This window comes from Marmota marmota, unplaced genomic scaffold (genome assembly GCF_001458135.2).
Source record: "Marmota marmota marmota unplaced genomic scaffold, marMar, whole genome shotgun sequence".
NCBI classification, from domain to species: domain Eukaryota; kingdom Metazoa; phylum Chordata; class Mammalia; order Rodentia; family Sciuridae; genus Marmota; species Marmota marmota.
The window spans coordinates 355,349-372,194 of NW_025999862.1; the positions used below are offsets into that span (position 1 = coordinate 355,349).

At 35.0% G+C, this 16,846-nt stretch overlaps 1 protein-coding gene and 1 pseudogene across 4 annotated transcripts in view; one reads left to right on the forward strand and one right to left on the reverse strand.

Annotated features, from left to right (window-relative positions):
* Fam149b1 (family with sequence similarity 149 member B1) overlaps positions 1-16,846 on the reverse strand; it is a 51,028-nt gene that overhangs the window by 16,986 nt on the left and 17,196 nt on the right. For all 4 annotated transcript variants that reach the window (XM_048809096.1, XM_015500496.2, XM_015500495.2 and 1 more), the window contains exons 4-5: positions 16,442-16,584; positions 15,462-15,578 (exon numbers count right to left, since the gene is read on the reverse strand). In XM_048809096.1, coding sequence (XP_048665053.1) covers positions 15,462-15,578; positions 16,442-16,584 — 260 coding nt within the window. The remainder of the gene's footprint in view (positions 1-15,461; positions 15,579-16,441; positions 16,585-16,846) is intronic.
* Positions 1,887-4,741, forward strand: LOC125618445 (annotated as a pseudogene).

Consider the following 16,846-nt stretch of genomic DNA (forward strand, 5'->3'; position numbering starts at 1 on the left):
CTTTTGGAAGACATTTTGGAATCATATTTTAGAAATCTTAAAATAACATACTCTTTGATTCAATGGTTTCATTTGTAGGGATATCATTTAAGGACATGAATTATAAGATTTAGCTATAAGAACTATCATCACAGAGGGGTTGGAGGTGTGACATAGTGGTAGAGTGCATGCTTAGCATGCTGAAGGCCCTGGGTTCATTCCCAAGTTTAAAAAAATTATCACTGACTCGTTTATAATTGCCCCAAATCAAAACTAGCCCCAATTGTTTCAAAATAGAGGATTTAAAATGGGTTGCTTAATAATGTTTTTTTTGTGAATGGATTACTATGAAGTTTTTTTTAAAAAAATACTTTTTTTTAATATTTATTTTTTAGGTGTAGATGGACACAACACAATAACTTTATTTTTTATGTGGTCCTGAGGATCGAACCCGGGTCCCGCCCATGCTAGGCGAGTGCTCCACCACTGAGCCACAATCCCAGCCCCCAATGAAGTTTTTAATATTGAAGAAAATGGAAAATGTGCACAATAAAATGTTAAGCATAAAAAAGATTACAAAATGTGTACAGTAATTTCATAAAAACTACATACATGTGGCAGAGGATCTACATACCCCTCAATATCCATTATTTCCTTCTTTTCCTGGTAAAATCTAATTAATCCTAATTTAATTCAAGCAGGCAATATACCCTCAAAGACTACACTTCCCAGCTACCTCGCAGCTAGATGCAGTCAGATATAGCAGAATTATTATGTGGGACTCTGGAAAGGATGCATAAAGGGAACTGGCATGGCTAAAAAAAGGTACCCTTTTGCACGTTTTCCTTTCCTCCTTTCTGCTATGTCATGTTTGAAGCTCTATCACCCATCTTGGATCACAAAGAAAACTTCAGGGAAAACACTGTGAGCTAGGATGGTGAAGCAGAAGGACGAAAGGAGTCAGTCCCTGAAAACACCACGCTATTACTATACTATATTTAGAGTACCTTCCTCCAGACTTCTTTTACATGAAGAGAAATAAACTTCTGTCTTACTTAAGCCATTTAACAGAGTATAGAGTACAGGATTCATAGGAAGTGGTTTATCGTCTGGTGAGGCCAGACTGTGAAATACTTTTGAAACAGCCCACAATTTTTAAAATTTGGCTGAAATCAAAAGCTCAGAATTGGCCAAGTGTGGTGGTACATGCCTATAATATCAGATTCAGGAGGCTGAGGCACGAGGATCACAAGTTTGAGGCCAGCCTCAGCAACTTAGCAAGACCCTGTCTCAAAATAAAAAACAAGGACTGGAGATGTAACTCAGTGATAAAATGCCCCTGGGTTCAATCTCTAGTACCTAAATAGATAAATGCAAGCTTAGAATTGTTTTAGTTCCTGAACTTCTCATACCAAGGATGGAAGCTGAGGGGCTGCCCCATGGCCCAGATTGGCACTGGGGAAACAGATTGTGACATGCTTCTGATTACCACAACATAGCTAAATCTATATATGTTTATTCCCTGCTTTTTGTCCCATTGTGCCCCCTCTACTCTCATAAAACCTACTATGCCCCTGAACACTTGAAGATGGAGATTTGAGAAAGAAAATGTCTCTTCTATCTTCCTGGGAGCCAGCTTTGAAAAAATCTGTTATTCTAGCCAATCTGCCTTCTGAGCATTAGTAGAATGTGACTAGTGATAAAGTCTTTCCTTCTTGGTATCACTTTGTGTATCAATTCAGTAATTTATAGCAATGGAGAGTGTCAAAATTCTTGCATTAGAAGATCACTGTGGTGGTGGTGAAGAAGAAAAGGGGGTTAGGAGGCTATTGAAAAGATGGAGCAAGAGCTAGTAAGCTGACAAGAGCCTGGGCCACAGCAGGAGACATGCAGATGGAAGGGTAAGGGCTAAGGGGCACAGTCGGGACAACCAATACACCTAAACCAGCTGGTATTACAATTTATAAACTCCTTTAAATATGAGATTTAAGGTTAAGTGTTTTGAAATTCTAAAACAGTGGTTCCCAAATTCTGGTCAACAGATTTATGTTAATCTTTGACAAAATTTTTATTTATCTAAACAAAAATGAGTAAAATATGGATAATGACCAGCAAGACTACCCATATAGCCTTTCTTTTTTTTTTTTTTTTAAAGAGAGAGAGAGAGAGAGAGAGAGAATTTTAATATTTATTTTTTTGGGGACACAACATCTTGGTTTGTATGTGGTGCTGAGGATCGAACCCGGGCCGCACGCATGCCAGGCGAGTGCGCTACCACTTGAGCCACATCCCCAGCCCCCATATAGCCTTTCTTGAAAAGGACTATCCTTGAGATTATATACATCATGATTTTTTGCATTATTTCTTTTCTTTTATAAAGTAATGATAATAGGGTCTTTTTACTTTAACATGACAAAATTGAAGGTTGTCAGTTGAGTACTCAACATTCCGTACGTCATTGTACTATTATATTATTCCATAATATATCATTTTTAGTTGGTGTTTACTAATGAAATTTTTTGCTTTGGGAAAAAAAAAATGTATAGGTATGTGGGCGGCTGGCTAGGTGAGATGGCACCTGGCTGCTTCTGCTCCTGCTGGGTTCTTCGATGTTGTTCAAAGTCAGGGTCTGCGCTGGACCAGACAAAGACCTTAACCACCAGAACAAGGAACCGCTGGTAGCTGCCCAGCAACTGAAGCCACAGCCTGCTGGTGTGCAGGGGCCAAGAAAGGATGTACTCCAGCAGCCCCAGTTCATACAAATAATGAAGAGTCAGCTACCCAAAATAATTTGGGATTTATTCATGCATTTGTTGCTGCCATATCAGTCATCATTGTGTCTGAATTGGGTGATAAGACATTTTTCATAGCCACCACCATGGCGATGCGCTATAACTGATTGACAGTGTTGGCTGGGCTATGCTTGGCCCTGATGACTTGCTTATCAGTTCTCTTTGGCTATGCCACCACCATCATCCCCAGGGTGTACAGATATTATGTCTTAACTGCATTATTTGCCATTTTTGGCATTAGAATGCTTCGGGAAGGCTTAAAGATAAGCCCAGATGCAGGTCAAGAGGAACTGGAAGAAGTTCAAGCAGAACTAAAGAAGAAGGATGAAGGATTTCAATGAACCAAACTCTTAAATGGATCAGGAGATGTTGAAACGGGTACAAGCACAACAATACCTCAGAAAACGTGGCTGCATTTTATTTCACCCATTTTTGTTCAAGCTCTTATACTAACATCCTTAGCAGAATGGGGAGATCGCTCTCATCTCACTACAATTGTTCTGGCAGCTAGAGAGGATCCCTAGGGTGTAGTGGTGGGTGGAACAATGGGACACTGCTTATACACTGGATTGGCAGTAATTGGAGGAAGGAATGATAACACAAAAAAATCTCTGACAGAACTGTGATGATCATAGGAGGTGTTGTGTTTTTGGCGTTTGCATTTTCTGCACTATTTATGTGTCCTGATTCTGGTTTTCAACACACTATTTGTTCATCTATATTTAGTATAAGGTAACTATTGTCTTTCTGCACATAGTATACATAACAACTAAAAGTGATGGAAAATACTGTATTTTGTAGCAATGATTTGTGAGTTTGACCCATTTAATGAAAGTATTATGTCCAGAACAGTTAATCACGGATTTTATTTGTAAAATGGATTTTTAAAAGAAATCTGACTTCTCAGCGTAGACTTTTTGGGCAGCATAATTATGTCAGTATAGTCCCCATTTCTGTTTTGTATGTACAGAACCATTGTGCAGTGGGGTCTACCACTTGGTTTCTTTTAACATGACCCATTTATAAGGAATATATTCTCCTTGGTCACTGAGGCATTTCAGATGTTTACCTTAAAAATTTCCTTATGGAAAGAATGAATTAACTTCTTTTTTAGGGCTGGGGTTGTGGTTAAGTGGTAGCGTGCTTGCCTAGTATGTGTGAGGCACTGGGTTCAAGTCTCAGCACCACATATAAATGAATAAAATAAAGGTCCACTGACAATTAGAAAAGATTTAAAAAAAAAATTCTTTTTTTAAAAAATATTTCCCTAAGCCAGTAAGCAATAGTTTAATCATGTCTTTTCAAAATTAGATTGTTTTTAAAAAAGAGACAAATAAGGTAATACTTATTATATAAATATAATGATGCAATTAGAATTGTTTGCTAAGTCCATTCTTTCTTTTAATTGGGTAGGACACCCAATACGAAAATAGTCAATATTTGATAATGTGGAATTACCAAATTAAAAGAGAATACTATGAATTATTAATATTTTTTCTATATTGAATAAATAATGTAACATAGATACAATGTAAATAAAAGTGGTATGACCAGTGGCGGGGGGCGGGGTGGACAATTACAGGCCTTTCTGTTAAAAAAAGAAATTTCAGCTAGATAAGAAGGGAAAATGTTTCCATTTCCAGTAAAGCTGCAACATAAAACAAGTTAATATTATACATCATAAACTTGTCTTGCTAATGTATTCTCTAACAAAGGAATTTCAATCACTGGACTTTGGAGATTTACTGTGCCTGAAAATAACCTTTAACTTCTTAAATATCTATAATTCTTTTGTTTTACAAAAAGATAATAGTGGTCTTACCCAATAATATGTTGCTCTGGTAGTAATATTTAAATTGAGATCTGGGGCTGGGGATGTGGCTCAAGCGGTAGCGCACTCACCTGGCATGTGTGCGGCCCAGGTTCGATCCTCAGCACCACATACAAACAAAGATGTTGTGTCTGCCAAAAACTAAAAAATAAATATTAAAAAAAATTCTCTCTCTCTCTCTTAAAAAAAAATGAGATCTGTTTTCTTGGAAGAAAAAAAAAATTGGCACTTTATTCTGCCCTTCCAGCATGGAGGATAAAATGACTTTGCTAGGCTTCTTGATTAAAAAGAACTTCATTTGAAGCCACTCCCTCCATGTATAGGCCTTAGGAGGCAGAGTTTGCATACTTCATGGAGGAAGCTGTGATATTCTCTAGAGTGGTCGGATTGAACAAGTAGTCAAAAACTCTCCTTCCTATATCATTTTTTTTTTGGTACTGGTGATTGAACTCAAGGCACTCGACTACTGAGCCACATCCTCAGCTCTATTTTGTATTTTGTTTTTAGAGACGGGCTCACTGAGTTGCTTAGTACCTTGCTTTTGCTGAGGTTGGATTTGAACTCATGATCCTCCTGTCTCAGCCTCTCAAGCCGCTGGAATTACAGGCGTGCGCCACCAGGCCTGGCTGCAGCCTAGTATCTTAAAAGTACAGCTGGCCACTCTCAGCTTTATGTTAGACCAACCTTATCTCCAATGGAACTCTAGAAATGACTGTAATAGAGGAAATTTACATGAAGGTGGATTTATGATGCTAAGAGGAAGTAAACATAACCCTAAATAGGAAATATGATTGTGGATGGCTCTATACGAAGAATTGAAGTAGAATGTCTCCATCAGTGCTTTACATCTTAAAAAAAAAAAAAAAAAATCTGACTTGCAATTTGCCTGAGTAACTCTTGCATTTAGAACCGTTGTAAAAAAAAAAAAAATCAAAGAAAACGAAAGCAAAATCTGTAATTTGTAATGAGAAACATGAAGGAGAAGAACTATAACATTAGCAGCTATACCTTACTACTTGAATGATGTGGTAAAAAACATAAGATTTATCATGTTTAAGTATATGGTTCAGTAGTGTTAAGTATATTCACATTGCTGTACAACAGATCTCTATAATTCATTTTGCAAAACTGAAATTCTAACACCGATTAAACTCTCTCTTCTTGCTCCCTAATCTAATGAACATCTTTCTACTTTGTTTTTAGGATTCTGACTATATTAGTTGTTACTTCATGAGAGAACTCATACATTATTTTCCCCTTTATAATTGCTTATTTCACTTAGCATAATGTTTTAGACGCAAGTCCAAATTGTAGGATGTGACAGGATTTTCCTTTTTAAGGCTGCATTTATAATATTCCATTATATATATATATATATATATATATATATATATATATATATAAAATGCTTTTTTAATTTATATATGACAGCGCAATGCATTACAATTCTTTATTAGACATATAGAGCACATTTTTTCATATCTCTGATTGTATACAAAGTATAATTCACAACAATTCATGTCTTCATACATGTACTTTGGATAATAATGATCATCACATTCCACCATCATCTCTAACCCCATGCCCTTTCCCTTCCCCCGCAACACCTCTGCCCTATCTAGAGTTCATCTCTTTCTCCCATGCTCCCTCTCCCTATCCCACTATGCATCAACCTCCTTATATCAAACAAACCATTTGGCATTTGGTTATTTGGGATTGGCTAACTTCACTTAGCATTATCTTCTCTAACTCCATCCATTTACCTGCAAATGCTATGATTTTATTCTCTTTTATTGCTGAGTAATATTCCATTGTGTATATATGTCACATTTTTTTTAATCCACTCATCTATTTAAGGGCCTCTAGGTTGGTTCCACAGTTTAACTATTGTGAATTGTGCTGCCATAAACATTGATGTAGCCCTGTCCCTGTAGTATGCTGTTTTAAGTCCTTTGGGTATAGACTGAGGAGAGGGAGAGCTGGATCAAATGGTGGTTCCATTCCCAATTTTCCAAGAAATCTCCATACTGCTTTCCATATTGGCTGCACCGATTTGCAGTCTCACCAGCAGTGTATTAGTGTACCTTTCTCCCCACAACCTCGCGAACACTTATTGTTTGTCTTCATAATAGCTGCCATTCTGACTGAAGTGAGATGAAATCTTAGAGTGGTTTTGATTTACATTTCTCTAATTGCTAATGATGATGAACATTTTTTCATATATTTGTTAATTGATTGTATATCATCATCTGAGTGTCTATTCAGGTCCATGGCCCATTTATTGATTGGGTTATTTTTTTTTAGTGTTTAAGTTTTTGAGTTCTTTATACACCCTAGAGATTAGTGCTCTACCTGATATGTGAAGGGTAAAGATTTGCTCCCAAGATGTAAGCTCTCTATTCACCTCACAGATTGTTTCTTTTGCTGAGAAGAAACTTTTTAATTTGAGTCCATCCCATTTATTGATTCTTGATTTTAATTCTTCCACCAAAGGAGTCTTATTAAGGAAGCTGGGGCCTAATCCCACATGATGGAGATCAGGGCCTACTTTTTCTTCTATTAGACACAGTGTGTCTGGTTTTATTCCTAGGTCCTTAATCCACTTTGAGTTGAGTTTTTTGCATGGTGAGAGATAGGGGTTTAATTTCATTTTGTTGTATATGGAATTCTAGTTTTTGCAAGCACCATTTGTTCTTTTCTCCAATGCATGTTTTTAGTATACCTTTGTCTACTATAGGATAATTGAAATTTTGTGGGTTAGTGTCTGTGTCCTCTATTCTGTACCACTGGTCCACCAGTCTGTTTTCATGCCAATATCATGCTGTTTTTGTTACTATTGCTCTGTAGTATAGTTTAAGGTCTGGTATAGTGATGCCACCTGGTGTACTCTTCCTGCTAAGGATTGCTTTAGCTATTCTGGGTCTCTTATTTTTCTAGATGAATTTCATGATTGCTTTTTCTATTTCTATGAGGAATGTCATTGGGATTTTGATCAGAATTGTAGTGAATCTGTATAGTGCTTTTGAAAGTATGATCATTCTGATAATATTAATTCTGCCTATCCAAGAGCAAGGTAGATCTTTCCATCTTCTAAGGTCTTCTTTGATTTCTTTCTTTAGGGTTCTGTAATTTTCATTATATAGATCTTTTACCTTTTTCGTTGAGTCCCAGGTGGTTTTTTTTTTTTCTTTTCTTTTTTGAGGCTATTGTAAATGGGGTAGTTTTCCTCGTTTCCATTTCTGAGGATTTGTCACTGACATACAGAAATGACTTTGATTTATGGGTGTTGATTTTATATCCTACTACTTTGCTGAATTCATTCACTAGTTCTAGAAGTTTTCTGGTGGAACTTCTAAGGTCTCCTAGGTATAGAATCCTATCATCAGCAAATAGCGACAATTTGAGTTCTTCTTTTCCTATGTGTATCCCTTTAATTTCTTTTGTCTAATAGCTCTGGCCAGTGTTTCAAAAACTATGTTAAATAGAAGTGGAGAAAGAGGGAATCCTTGTCTTGTTCCAGTTTTTAGAGGGAATGCCTTCAATTTTTCTCCATTTAGAATGATGTTGGCCTGGGGGTTAGCATAGATAGCTATTACGATGTTGAGATATGTTCCTGTTACCCCTAGTTTTTCTAGTGTTTTGAACATAAAGAGGTGCTGTATTTTGTTGAATGCTTTTTCTGTGTCTATTGAGATGATCATACGATTCTTATCTTTGAGTTTATTGATGTGATGAATTACATTTAGTGATTTCCATATGCTGAACCAACCTTGCATCCCTGGGATGAATCCCACTTAATCGCGGTGCACAATCTTCTTGATACGTTTTAGTATTCAATTTGCCAGAATTTTATTGAGAATTTTTGCATCTATAATCATTAGAGATATTGGTCTGAAGTTTTCTTTTTTGATGTGTCTTTGCCTGGTTTTGGAACCAGGATGATATTGGCCTCATAGAATGAGTTTGGAAGTGCTCCCTCTTTTTCTATTTCCTGAAATAAATCGGGAGAGTATTGTTATTAGTTCTTTAAAGGTCTTGTAGAACTCAGCTCTGTATCCATCAGGTCCTGGGCTTTTCTTGGTTGGTAGACTTTTGATGGCATCTTTTATTTCGTCACTTGAAATTGATCTGTTTAAACTGCATATATCATCCTGATTCAATTTGGAGAAATTATGACTCTAGAAATTTGTCAATGCCTTTGATATTTTCTATTTTATTGGAGTACAAGTTTTCAAAATAATTTCTAATTTCTTCTGTATTTCTTTAGTGTCTGTCGTGATATTTCCTTTTTTATCACATGTTAGTAATTTGAGTTTTCTCTCTCCTTCTCTTCATTAGCATGGCTAAGGGTCTTTCAATTTTATTTATTTTTTCAAAGAATCAACTTTTTGTTTTGTCAATTTTTTCAATTGTTTGTTTCAATTTCATTGATTTCAGCTCTGATTTTAATTATTTCCTGTCTTCTACTGCTTTTGGTACTAATTTTTTCTTTTTCTAGGGCTTTGAGATGTAATGTTAAGTCATTTATTTGTTGACTTTTTCTTCTTTTAAGGAATGAACTCCATGCAATGAACTTTCCTCTTATAACTGCTTTCATAGTGTCCCAGAGATTTTGATATGTTGTATCTGCGTTCTCATTCACCTCTAAAACTTTCTAAATCTCTTCCTTTATGTCTTCTGCAACCCATTGTTCATTCAGTAGCATATTATTTAGTCTCCTGGTGTTGGAGTGAATTTTATTTCTTATTTTATCATTGATTTCTAATTTCATTCCCTTATGATCTGATAGAATGCAGGGTAGTATCTCTACTTTTTTATATTTACTAAGAGTTGCTTTGTGGCATAATATATGGTCTATTTTAGACAAGAATCCATGTGCTGCTGAGAAGAAAGTGTATTCTCGGGCTAGGGTTGTGGCTCAGTAGTACAGCGCTTGCCTAGCATGTTCGAAGCCCTGGGTTCGATCCTCAGCACCACATAAAAATAAACAAAATAAAACTATTGTGTCCAACTAAAAATACATATATTTTTTTAAAAAAGAAAGTGTATTCTCTCATTGAAGGATGAAATATTCTTTATATGTCAATTAAGTCTAAGTTATTGATTGTATTAAGTTCTATAGTTTTTTTCTTTTCCTTTTGTGTGGAAGATCTATCTAGCGATGAAAGATGTGAATTGAAGTCACCCCAGATTACTGTGTTGTGGTCTATTTGACTCTTGAATTGAGAAGAATTTGTGTGATGAACGTAGATGCTCCATTGGCATATATATTTATAATTGTTAAGTCTTGTTGGTGTATGGTTCCCTTTAGTATGTATTGTCCTTCTTTATCCTTTTTTGTTGACTTTAGTTTGATGTCTACTTTATTTGATATGAAACCTCTGCTTGCCTCCTCAGTCCATGTGAGTGGTATGATTTTTCCCAACCTTTCACCTTTAGTCTATGGATGTCTTTTCCTGTGAGAGGTGTCTTTTGGAGGCAGCATATTGTTGCATATTTTTTTTTATCCAATCTGCTATTCCATGTCTTCTGATTGATGAGTGTAGGCCATTAACATTCAGGGTTATTATTGAGACATAATTTGTATTCCCAGCCATTTTTGTTTATTTTTGGTAGATTTTTCCTTTAGTGTAATACCTCTATCTGCTGATTTCATCATTGTTTTTCATTTCCTCTTTGTGGAATATTTTGCTGAAGATGTTGTAAACTCTTCTGTTTACTATGAAAGGTTTTTTTTTTTTTTTTTTCATCATCAAATCTAAAGCTCAGTTTTGCTGGATGTAAGATTCTTGGTTGGCATCCATTTTCTTTCAGAGCTTGGTGTATGTTGTTCCATGATCTCCTGGCTTTGAGGGTCTTGGCTGAAATATCTGCTGAGATACGAATTGGTCTCCCCTATATGTGATCTGATTCCTCTCTCTTGTGGCTTTTAAGATTCGATCCTTATTCTGTATGCTAGGCATTTTCATTATAATGTGCCTTGATATAGATATGTTGTAATTTTGTACTTTTGGTGTCCTGTAAGCCTCTTGTATTTGGTTTTCCAATTCATTCTTCATGCTTGGGAAATTTTCTGATATTATCTCATTGAAGAGATTGTGCATTCCTTTGGTTTGAAACTCTGTGCCTTCCTCTACCCCAATAACACTTAGATTTGGTCTTCTGATGCTGTCCCGTAATTCTTAAATGTTCTGTTCATGGTTTCTTACTATCTTCACTGTGAGATCAACTTTATTTTCTAGATTGTATACTTTGTCTTCATTATCTGACGTTCTTTCTTCTAAGTGATCTAGTCTGTTGGGTATGCTTTCTACTGAGTTTTTTAATTTGATTTATTGAATCCTTCATTTCAAGGATTTCTGTTGTTGTTTTTTTTTTTTTTCAGAGTCTCTCTCTCTTGAAGTAATTTTTTGCTACCTGTATTTAATGCTCTCTTATCTCTTTGTTGAAGAGATCAATTTTTGCCTGTATTTGCTCATTTAGGTAATTCTTTAATTCACAGATCATTTTAATTATGAACCTTCTGAACTCCTTTTCTGACATTTCATCAACTTCGCAGTCCATAGGTTCTGTTATTATAGTATCCTGTTTGTTTGGGGCACTTTCCTCCCTTGTGTTTTCAAGATGTCTATGTGTCTTCCTTTCTTGTAGTGTAGACCTGAGATATTACAGTTTCTTCCCTATATTCTTGTAGTACCCATGTAGATTGTCTGTACCTCACCTTATGTTGGGCTTCCAGACCCTGCTGGTGTCCTTCAGTGTATGCTACTTCATCTAAGGTTGGTGGCGGCAATATCAGAAGTAACTGTGTGGGGAAGGCTATGGCAATGACTGCCGTGTCCAAGATGAAAGTGGGTTAGGCTTAAGCTCCCAGGTGTGTGTGGGGGTGGGGGGGCGCAAACTCAGACCTATTCTGAACCTGGGTCCTGTGCAAGTCAGTGTGGACAGATCTGGGCTGGGCCTGACTCCAGCGGTAATTTGTTGGACTGAAGGGGCGGACCTGTGCCAGAAGCTAGGCTCTGGCAGGTGTTTGCCCTGCTGGTGGAGGGGTAGACCAGGTCCTGCTGTGAGCCTGGATCCTGCGTGAGCTGGTGTGGGCGGTCTCTGCTTTTTTCTTTTTTTAATCTATTCTTCTGTCAATAGATATTTGGGTTGTTTCCATCTCTTGGCTACTCTAAGTGATACTGGAATCAATATGAATGTGCAAATATATATTTGGGATCTTGTTTTGTATTCTTTTGGATATATATCCAGAAGAAGGATTCCTAGATTTATATGGTAATTCTATTTTAAATTTTTTGAGAAATCTCCATACTGTTTTCCATAATGGCTATACCATTTTACATTCTTATAAACAGTGAACCAAGGTTCCAATTTCTCTGTATCCTTGTCAACACTTATTTTCTATTCCTTTGATGGTGGTCATCCTGATGGACATGAGGTGTGATACTGCAAAGTTTTGATTTGCATTTCACATGCATGGTAATCATTTGAATATGTTTGGAGAATTGTCCAAGAATCAAATCTTGTTCATTTTTCAATTGGGTTACCATTTTTGTGTGTGTGTGTGTGTGTGTGTGTGTGTGTGTGTTACAGAAGTTCCTTATATTTTTTGGATATTAATCTTTTATGATATAAATTTGCAAATATTTTCTCCCATTCCATGTGTTGCTTTTTCATTCTTTGATGCAGAGAAGTATTTATATGTCATATAGTCCCATATGTCTATTTTTGCTTTGGTCTGTTCTTTTGATTTTATATCCAAGAAATCACTGTCAAATCTCATGTCTTGAAGCTTTCCCTCTATGTTTTATAGTTCTTATAATTTTTATCAGAAGTTTTATAATTTCTTATAATTAGGTCTTTAATTGTTTAGGGTTAATATTTTGTATTTATATAAGGTAAGGGAGGGAAGGGTCCAACTTCATTCTTTTGAATGTGGACATCTAGTTTCCCCAACACCATTTGTTGAAGAAAACTGTCCTTTCCTCATTGGTCTTGGCACTCTTGTTGAAAATAATTTAATCATGTATTCAAGTGTTTATTTCAGAGGTTTTTATTAATAATTTTAAGGGTTATAATTCTGCCTACTGTCATATACTTTAGATAATTTTTATTTAAACTAAGTATAGACAAGCCCCTTAAGCTAACTAGAAGCAGCAGAATGCATAGATTTTTTCAAGTAGAAATACCTTCAAGTTCATTTTCTTTAGGGTCCTTTTTTAGCCTGTTTTCCCTATATATTGCCACCGTATTCCAAAGTTTTAGCTTCCTCAAATTTTATTTTGACTAGACACTAATATTTATTTTGGTTGGTAAGTCTGTTTTACAACCATAATTTTAATTTATATTGCATCTTCATGTATTTTATAGTCATATAAATATAGCCTACTTTTTTTAAAAAATATATTTATTTTTTAGTTTTCGGCGGACACAACATCTTTGTTTGTATGTGGTGCTGAGGATCGAACCCGGGCCACACGCATGCCAGGCGAGCGCACTACGACTTGAGCCACATCCCCAGCCCTACCCTACTTTTGATTTAGTAAAAAAAGAGAAAAAAGAAAACTGAATGCTAACCATGCTCTAGGCACTGTGCTAGGTGTTAAGAGATACAGAAAACTCGATTTTATATTACTGTGTTAACTATGGTACAACTTTTCTCTAGCCCAAGAATGCCTTAATAGAAACTGAACCAAATACCTAGTTTAGTGTGTTTGAAATATGAAAGAAAACCAATGTTTGGAGACTTGCTAAATGAGAGCGAGAAAATGACAGAAGATAAAAGTAGAGAAGTAGGCAGGGATCAGCTTATGATATCATTTTAGATTTTCTCTTAAATTCAATGGTAAACTACTTAAAGTTTTAAATAGAAAAAAAATCTACACTAAATTTTAAAAATCTGACATAGAGTGGCAAAATAAATATATGAACTGTTATTTTTGTAAAAATTCCTAGTGGTTGATAAACCTCATATTTTTTGGCAATCTGATTTGTTAAACTGAAAAACTAAAAGCAAATTCATAACACATTTTTCCTACAATTCTCACAATGAAAAGTGGCAAAATAGCAGTAGTATCACCAACTTATACATCCTCACCACCCAAATTTTGTTCTTTAATTCTAATAGCATCTTGAAGGAATCAGGGCTCCTTGAAGTTCAGCTGATGCCATGTCTTAAAGGAGAAAAAAATTAAGGATGGGCCTGGAACATCTTACTGTAACCAGAAAGCATGTCAAAACAAAAATAAGGTACTAGCTTGAAGTGGTCAAGGTGTAACAATTAGAGCATTAATAATAATTACAGTTAAATAAACTATGAAAGTATTTTGAAATGCTATGAGTTCATAATGTACTCAAGAATAGATGAAGTACTGGGGCTGGGGTTGTGGCTCAGTGGTAGAACACTTGCCTAACATGCATGAGGCACTGGGTTCAATCCTCAGCACTACATAAATATAAACTAAAGATATTGTGTCCATTTAAAACTAAAAAATAAATATAAAAAAAAGAATAGATGAAATATTGAATATAGACAGAGTAGTTGTTACATGAAAAAAGTAAATGTGGATTATGTTTAATTTTTTATTTCTTTCAGTGAATAGTGGCATGGTAATATAACTGCATAATCCATGTATGTGTCTCTGTATAATGTATACACAGATATTTGTTTTATCTATGTAAGTAATTATTGAGAACTGTAAGTTTAATAGCCTAGACAAAATAGATCCAAAAATAAAAAGATCAGTCAGCAGTGGTGGCAGCAGGTAGAAAGGAAAGATAATAATATGTTGAAGAATGATGAGTTACTCAGGTAACCTAAAAAGGGGGAGTTAACTGCTCAGACTTGATTCTTTATATTTTTGAAGAAAAAAATCTCTAAGCGGACCTACTGCTCCAGTTATAAAATAATGCACATAAAAAAGTTTATACTAACATTTAAAGAAAATATATCTTAATGACAACAGAATTTTGGTCAGAAGAAATAAAAGGATAAATTATATCTGTGGGAGACATTGGGTTTAAATTTATATGAAAGGAGTAAACTTAAGAAGTTTTGTTGATATAATATATGAGTTTAAATTTAAAAAGAAAACCAGCAGCTTGAGTTTATATTACTTTGAGAAAAGCAAACAATTCCATTCTCTGACCAAAAATCAGCTGACAATGCAGATTCCATAATCTTCGTCTGTGACAAGTTACATTTAACTGAAAGCCCAAAAGGCACCCAAAGTAAGTTCTAGTCTTAGAAGATATTAAATAAGTAGGAAAAAATATAGAAATAATTTTTAAAATGAATTTAAAAACTATAGTATTACATTTTATAATATATTTAAATAAGTATAGGTTTAGAAATAATCCTAGTTGAATATTTTTACTATAAGATTTGAGGCATTCCAAAAATTTAGCCACTTAAAAATTATTTTGAAGTTTAATTCTGGTTCTGTAAAGGGATTAAGTTATAATTAAGTTTTTTTAAAAATCACTTTTAAAATATAGTTTCCAAAAAAATATTAAAGTGTGACCCCTAAATTTTTAACAACCATTCTATTTACACATTTATTCCAGAGGGGAAGTGCCTATATTTATGAATAGATGTAGATATAGAGATATACAGATACAGATAAATAGATCTGAATAACAAATATATCCCTCAACTGCAGGAAATGTTTCAATTTTTTGAACAAAAAATTATATAACATAATTTTAATATACACAAAGACTATGACCAATCTTACAGAATTTTCTGTGCTTTATTAAATACCAAGAAGTATAATTATCTTAATCCTTAGTTCAATCAGTAGAAAATAATATTTGCATGTCAGGATATTGAAACACATACATAATAGAATACTTACATTCCTGAATCTCTTTCTTGAGACAAGGCTGCTTCATGTGAAGCTGAAATAGCAGGTGGGGATCTAGGATATAATCCATAACCTTCACTTGGAGTAATTATCTGTTTACCCAGAATCCTTCAAAATGAAAACATACAGACTGTTAAACACCTTCACTTGGCATACATACAAAAACTAGTCATTTCTGGAACAAATCTGATGGCTCTACATAGAAGTCCAGTACATATTAGTTTGACATTGATTAAGAGTAATTCTTTGGGGGCAGGTACTGGGGACTGAACTCAGGGGCATTCAACCACTAAGCCTCATCCCCAGTCCTATTTTGTATTTTATTTAGAGACAGGGTCTCACTGAGTTGCTTAACACCTCACTTTTGCTGAGACTGGCTTTGAACTTGTAACCCTCCTGCCTCTGCCCCTCGAGCTGCTGGGATAATAGGCGTGTGCCACCGCACCTGTCTCAAGAATAATTCTTCAGATAAAATGTGAATCCTTACCACAGGTGTATCTCTCTCTTCAACAAAATGGAGATAGAAAAGATAAAACAATAGCCTGGGAGTTTTTGAAAACCCTAAGGAAAAAATAAATACACAAAAGGGGAAAAAACAGGAAAAAAATAAACCCAAGGAAACTGAGCAAACTTTCGGAATTTGCCCTTAATCCTCTATAATAATCTGCATAAACAAATATATTTTCTGACCATCTTGTTCAAAAGTAGAGTTCTTTAGAAACTCCTGATACACAGATCTCAGCTACTGGTATAGAAATAGTTTCACTCAACCAGGATAGCATATTGGTAGCTATGGAAACTTCCACCAACTTGAGTATTCATTCTCTCAGTTGAGCCTTTACACCACATGGCCTTGTTCACATTCATTAAAATAATATCCAATAGATATTTCAGAATATAAGCTTTTTTAGAAATGCACTTTTTAATTTTAGTCTTAGCCATGAATACAAGACAATGGTAGACTTCAATACCTGAGGTGAGGAAAGCTAGATGTCCACTGTTGGCACTCTTCTTGTAGACTCTTGGTATGCACACTTGACTTTTGCTCATATAAGAGCTCATCAATGGCTGTGAACATGGCCTGGACTTTTTCAGTGGCATTTTTATCAAGTTCCTAGAAGAAAATACCCCCCAAAATATTTAGGTGACCTTCAACCTCTGTTAACAATGTAAAGACTGAAAGCAATCAGATTTTGTTTTGTTTAAAATATTTAGTCCATTTGAAATATTACTGTGTTTACATGAAAGAAAAGTAGTTATGGAATTTTCAGAACTCATGTAATTTTCAGAGCTCATGGAATTTTCAGATGTCTTTTCTATTCCTGTTTAAAGAAAATTTACAGAAATATGTTTTTTAAAAAGTAACAATTTCTTCT